At 49.1% G+C, this 6,772-nt stretch overlaps 1 protein-coding gene across 1 annotated transcript; it reads right to left on the bottom strand.

Annotated features, from left to right (window-relative positions):
- Positions 1-4,302: 4,302 nt before the first annotated feature.
- Positions 4,303-4,968, bottom strand: LOC110692566. Its single transcript, XM_021869602.1, has one exon. The coding sequence runs from the start codon at positions 4,966-4,968 to the stop codon at positions 4,303-4,305; it is 666 nt and encodes a 221-aa protein (XP_021725294.1).
- Between the last annotated feature and the right edge of the window lie 1,804 nt (positions 4,969-6,772).

Consider the following 6,772-nt stretch of genomic DNA (forward strand, 5'->3'; position numbering starts at 1 on the left):
TCTATCCCTGCAGTCGAACATGGCACGGACGATGCAAACGTACGATCGTTATGCGGCCAGAAATCCAGACGGAAGTCTGGTAAAACCTAGGCCTCCTTATGACCCAAACAATGTTAACGTAGAGACTCCTTCCACCACTCCTTTGACCGCTTCCACGGGCACTCACTGCTCGGCCGTGGAAGTAACTTCCTCATTTGAGGAGCGACAAAGAACTCAAGGCGCTCCTTTAATGGGGGGAACGTCCGGGCAAACTCCGGGGTTGAGGTTCCCCCAATATGCCAGCTCGGTCATGGATGGGGCCGAGTTGCTACTCTGTGAGGGGCCTCCTTCCTCTTCTCGAGCGGACGCTGATGCGTCCGTCCCCACTCCCTCAGAACTCTATCTCCGATATGGTAGGTCGGACAGACAAAGAACGGGGATTTTACTTAATGAACCGTCCAACCTGCCCCCTCGCAGAGCTCCTCCTACTGGGAGTCAGGCGGCCGGTGCCAAAGATAAGGGCAAACGACCAATTGAAGACATTATCTCCCCCCGAGGCGGCCATAGTTCTAGGAGCCGCAGCTCGGCGGAGGTAGCCGACCATGATAGAGTGTTGTCTTCCGAGTTTGGGAGCGCTCCTCATTGAGAAGAGGGCGAAGCTGAGAATGCGGCCGAGGGTGGAGCGGCGGCCGCAGAGGGCGAAGAGGCGACCGAGGAGGATGTTGCCAACATTGACAACTTCAAGGATCCGTACGCCTGTACCATGGGTAGCACGACCTTGGGCAACCTGAACCACAACTTTGAGGAATACAAGGCATTCCTCCTCCTTGGGGAAGGATTTGAGATCCAGCCTCCAAGGAAGTCCCGCGCTTTGGCCGCCTGGGAATAAGAGAGGCCCCGCCAAAGATCCTTCAGCGTCTACAGGGCGTCCTTAGACGTTGGACTGCGCTTCCCCCTCCATCCTTTCGTCCGCACAATCTTGGACGAGTATGACATAGCTCTCTTTCAGCTAATGCCAAACAGCTGGTTAAACATTTTTGGATACCTGGTGACGTGCATCTGCAAGGGCTTCGAGCCAGACTTTGTAGTTTTCTGTGAGATGCACTCACTGACTAAGCTGGACGCGGATACGGACGTCTGGCTCATCTTGAGCACCACTAGAGATTACATGGTGGTGATGGACCGCGTCTCCAAGTGGCGCGACTGGAAGCACCGATTCTACCGCATCAAAACTAAGGACGTCAAATTTAACTTGCGGATGAATCGGTTCAATGCTGAGCCAATTCAACTTGGACGTGGGGATCTCAAGCCCGATAAGCCACCCGTCCACCCCAGCCAAGAGTACCAGCTTGAATATTTCAAAGTCAAGCGGGTGAAAAGGAACGGCAAAACTGAGCGTGTTCCAAGTAACTGGGTCCCTTTATCCAGCTGGCTGCGGGATCCCACCTTTATGTCCGCCTATGGCCTGTACAAGAACGTGCCCCAAGGTGGACGCACGGACACATATTCTTACACTTACACATATTATTTGATATTGAAGAATCTTCTAACTCTTTTTCCTCCTCTTTCAGGTGAGGCGTACAAGATGCTGGACAAAGAGCAAAAAGGGGAGGTCAACATGTCCGAGATTGACTTGGCTCGGTACAAGGCTCGCCAGAGGCTGTACGAGCAATCTAAAGGAGTAAGTAAACCCATCTAGCTTTCCTCCTTACGTCCGTGTATGCATTACGGAGGAGATCTTCTTCCTAACTAGGCTCGATCTATTATATTATCTTGCTTTCTTTTACTAACTTTTGTCTCTACAGCTGGCCAGTCCAACCCCCACGTCCAAACGGAAGTAGTCGTCTCCTGCGTCCAAGACGGATCAGGATGGTAAGGCGTCCAAATAGAGGAAGACGGTCGCATCCAAGACCACTTCCACTTCTGCGGCCAAGACGACGTCGCGGACTGTCTCAAAACAGTCCAAAGGAGAACAACCCCGGTTGAGCGATAGCGGGGCCTCCAAGTCCATAGATCCGGCCGCCATGTCGGGTCATGTTAGGTCCGAGAAATCGGACGATAGGGGTAAGTCGACCCCGGCAAAACCAACCGGGCCAGAAGTGACTCCGCCCGTCCAAAGAGTCAATGAATCTGATTGGCTTGATGCCAATCAGTCGGCCGGCGATCAGCCTGGCCGGACGGGGGAAGGGGATAACGAGCCTGCGCCGCCCCCGCCATTCACTTTCAACCTTCCTACCCCTCTAAGCTCCTCTGACGGTCATTCCAAGTAACCTTGGATCTTTTATTTTGTTCCTTCTTCTCTTCTTCTCTTTTTTTTTTTTTATTTTTTTATTTTTTTATTTTTTTTACTAAGCTTACATTAGACTCTTTGCGTCCGCCTACAGACATTGCAGAGGAGCTACAAATAAAGCTGCCCGGCCAGTCCCTTACTGGGGCGGACAGGAAGGCTATGCGGGAAGCCATGGCCCGGGCCGTCCCTGCTGAGCAGTGAGACAAGCTGCGGGGGATACAAAAGGGTTTCCTCGGCCCCATGATCAATTGCAGCGCTAAGGTAATTTTTCTCCTCAAATGCACTTAGTCAATTTTTCACTCTTACTTTACTAACACATTTACCCTATTTTTCTTATGCGCAACTTTTCTTGCGGCTGACCGCCTTCCTTGAATGGAAAGAGAAAGAAAACAAAAAGCTGAAGCGCGCCTGGGAAAACGTCCAGAAGGCCCAGGATGCTGTTACTGGGGAAGCGGCCGTCCAGCGCCGATACTTTGATACCCAAATCAATGCGCTGTCCGACAAGGCAACGCGGCAGGCGGAGGATCTGGTGAAACTGGGCAAGTCCCTCGAAGAGGAGGCCTTAGCCAGGGACACTATGAGGCAGGAGAGGGACCAGGCCCTTCTGGACGGCCAACGCTGGAAGGAGGGATTTGAGGCTTCAGAGAAGCTCAGAAGTGAGGTGTCCTTGGCCCAGAAGCATTTGAAAGAATCCCTGGACGAGGCGGACGCACTTATGGCCGAGGTGGAGACCTTGAAGAAGTCTGTTGAGGACTTGACTCTCCAGCTGAAGACGCCTCGGGCCCCTAGCGCAGACGAGGTCGTCTGCATTGAGCAAAACGCTGAGGATAGGCTGAAGAGTTTCTTCTTCGAAGCGTTCGAGCTCATGGTGGAAGATGGAGAGGCCGCCTATTTTCAAGAGCGCTTCACTAAGCGCCTCAACTTCGTCTGCCTCAGGGAAGAAGCTAAGAAGGCTGGACAACCTTCTCCTGAGCTGGACGCCACACCAATAACCTCAGAGGATGAGGAAAATTAAGTGGCGGACGGCCATGATGGTGAAGCGGAGAGCAAAGAGGTGCCAGCTGAGGAGGCCTCTCCTGCAGCTTCTTAGGATCCCATCCCAGTCCATGATTCAGCTTCAACCCCGGCCGCCCCCTGACTTTCAGCTTTCTCTTCTTTTAAGCTCTATTTATGTATATTTTTCTTGACTTTTTCAACCGCCTTTTCAAGCGGTTTTTATGTAAGATATTTTACCGCCTTTTGAGCGGCCCTTTTATTAATTTAGCTTCCAATTTTTGCTTCATACTTTGCACATTTTATACTTAACAAGTTTTTACATGGTATCTGCATTTTCGTACACGTACTTTTCACGTTTTTGTATCTTCGTACACGTACTTTTCACGTTTTTGTATCTTCGTACAATTGGGGGGTATGCCCCTTTATTCGGCGTTCGCCTAGTCCATACTTTGGGTGGTTTGATTGGCTTGGTAAAATTTGTACCTTAGGTGGTATGACTTCTACCAAGTTAATCAAATCATAATAACGATTGCCCTTGGACTAGGTGGTACGTCGAATCAACACGTTAATTGGTCGCTCAATTGGCTTTATGTGAGTTTGTCCGTTGAAATTATTGCTCGGACGCACTTAGAAAATTCCAAGTGTGATCTCAACTTAGAATTTTCATGTTTGGCTGGGCTGGAATGCCTAGGTATGCCCTTGCCCCATTATATGGGTTTCACAGGGTACCTTACCTTTACCGTCCGCATTAATTAAGGGCGGATGCGTTCATGTGGCTTTTGGGATCAAGTTGCCCATTTCATTTAATTTACTTTGGTTCTGCGACCGTGTTGCTATGTTGCAAGCAGCCTACTTGCAACTCCCTTGCGGCCTATCTGTATAAGTTATGACTGCAAATGAGCATAAATTAAATAGAAAAATAATTATAACAATGTTTGACTTTTTCATTAATTTGTCAAAATTACATTGCTATGGCCGTACGGCTTACATTGCTCGGTCATCAGACCTAACTGTGTACACAACTTTTGGCTAAGTAATTAAACATAATATTTCGTCAAATTGTCAGTGTTCCATGTACGTGGGATAGGTCGGCCGTCCATAGCTTCAAGACGGTAAGTCCCATCTCTGACCTCTTCTCTGACTCGATAAGGCCCTTCCCAATTTGGGGTTAGCTTGCCGTCCTCATTTGCTCGTCCCACATCCTCCATCTTCCTTAGGACCAGATCTCCCAATTTTATCGGCCGCTTTGACACTCGGCGATTATATGCCCTTGTCATCCGAAGACGATAGATTTCGTGTCTAAGCGCCGCATTGCCCCTAGCTTCAGGAAGGAAGTCTTGAGCGGTCTTCATGGCTTCCCAATTGGCCGCTTCATCATATAGCATCACCCTAAGAGTGGGCTCATACATTTCAATTGGAAGGACCGCCTCAGCACCATAGACTAAGAAGAAGGGAGTTTCTCCTGTGGAACTTTTCGCCGTGGTTCGTATGGACCACAACACATTAACCAGTTCGTCGGCCCATAAGCCGCCTGCTCTTTCAAGCTTGAACTTAATTCCATTGGAGATCAATTTGTTGTATGCCTCTACCTGACCATTTGCTTGTGGGCGGCCGACTGAAGCAAAGCAATGAGCTATGCCTTGGTCTTCCAACCATTCCTTGAGTTGAGGCGTTTCGAACTGGGGTCCGTTGTCAAACACCATAGACTAAGGAACGCCAAAGCGTGTAATGATACTCTTCCATATGAAAGCTGAAACATCCGTCCATTTGATTCCCTGGACGGCCTCGGCCTCTACCCATTTTGTGAAGTAGTCTACTGCTACAAGCACATACCGCCTCTGGCCGGACGCTGGTGTGTATGGTCCTAAAATGTCTATCCCCCATTTGGCAAAGGGGAGCGGACTACTGATGGCCGAAAGACTGTTCGCGGGTCGATGAATTAATGTTGCGAACCTCTGGCATTTGTCACACTTCTTTACTATTTCCATTGCGTCCGTCTTTAAGCTCGGCCAATAGTAACCCAGGCGGGCAGCCTTTTCAGCCAAAGCTCGTCCTCCAATGTGAGAACCACACTGCCCCTGGTGAATATCATCCAAGTTATCATACCCTCTCTCAGGAGTGATGCACTTCAGGTACGGCTTTAAAAATGCCTTTTTGAACAACTCTCCTTGCTTAATTTCAAACCAAGCCGCTCTCTTTTTCATCAACCAGCTCTCTTTAGGATCGGCCGGGAGTAATCCGTCGTTAAGGTAAGATATGATCCCGTCCATCCAAGTGGAGCTTCTATCAATTGCGTGTACTGGCTCAGCGTCAATACTCCTCTTCTCTTTTACTTCCCAAAAAACTGACCTGGGAGTATCACATGATGCTGAGGATGCTAGCTTAGAGAGGGCGTCCGCCTGATGGTTGGACGAACGAGGGACCTGCTGTAGGATAAAATGATCTAGGCTCTCCGCCTCCTCTTTTACAATCTTCAAGTACCTTATCATGGTCGGCTCCCTCGCCTCGAAGTCTCCATTCACCTGGCTGACTACAAGTAGGGAGTCCGAGCATACGTCAATTTTTGTTGCTCCTACCGCCTTACACATTCTTAGGCCGACCAAGAGGGCTTCGTACTCGACCTCGTTATTAGAGGCTTGAAACTGGAATCTCAGGGCGTACTCAAACTTATCTCCTTCAGGTGACTGGCATATAACACCTGCACCGCAACCAGTGGTTGTCGCGCTTCCATCCACGAACACTTTCCAGATTTGATCTCCGGTCGTCTGAAGATCCGGCCGAGTCATTTCAGCTAAAAAATCCGCAAAGGCTTGCCCCTTGATTGCCTTTCTTGGCTCAAATGTAATATCCAAGCCTCTTATTTCCAAGGCCCATTTCAGCATACGACCGCTTGCCTCTAGCGTTGTAAATGGCTTCTTCAAAGGTTGGTCTGTGTAGACCACAATTGAATGTGCCAAGAAGTATGGCCGCAGCTTTTTTGATGCCATGTACAATTCCAAGCCAAATTTTTCAATGGGGGAATACCTTAGCTCAGCGTTATGCAGATCGTGGCTAATAAAGTAGACAGGGATCTGGCGGCCGTCCCGTTCAGCAAGTAGGACGGCACTTAAGGAGTGTTCTGAGATAGCAAGATAGATGAATAGCTTCTCGCTCTTAAGTGGACTGACAAGCCGAGGCAATGTATGTAAATGACCTTTTAGCTGTACGAATGCTTCCTCGGCCTCCTCTGTCCACTCAAACATGGCCTTCTTTTTTATGGTTTGAAAGAAATAGCGGCACTTATCCCCTGATCTTGACAGAAATCTACCAAGTGCGGCTAAACAGCCGGTCAATCTTTGGACTTCTTTAACTGTCCTTGGTGACTTCATGTCCATGACAGCTTGGGTTTTTTCAGGGTTGGCCTCGATTCCACGTTGATCAATCAAAAATCCGAGAAATTTACCAGACTTAACACCAAATACACATTTCTTTGGATTTAACATCATCTTATGCCGCCTGAGTTCGGTG

Source organism: Chenopodium quinoa, unplaced genomic scaffold, assembly GCF_001683475.1.
Source record: "Chenopodium quinoa cultivar QQ74 unplaced genomic scaffold, ASM168347v1, whole genome shotgun sequence".
NCBI lineage: Eukaryota > Viridiplantae > Streptophyta > Magnoliopsida > Caryophyllales > Amaranthaceae > Chenopodium > Chenopodium quinoa.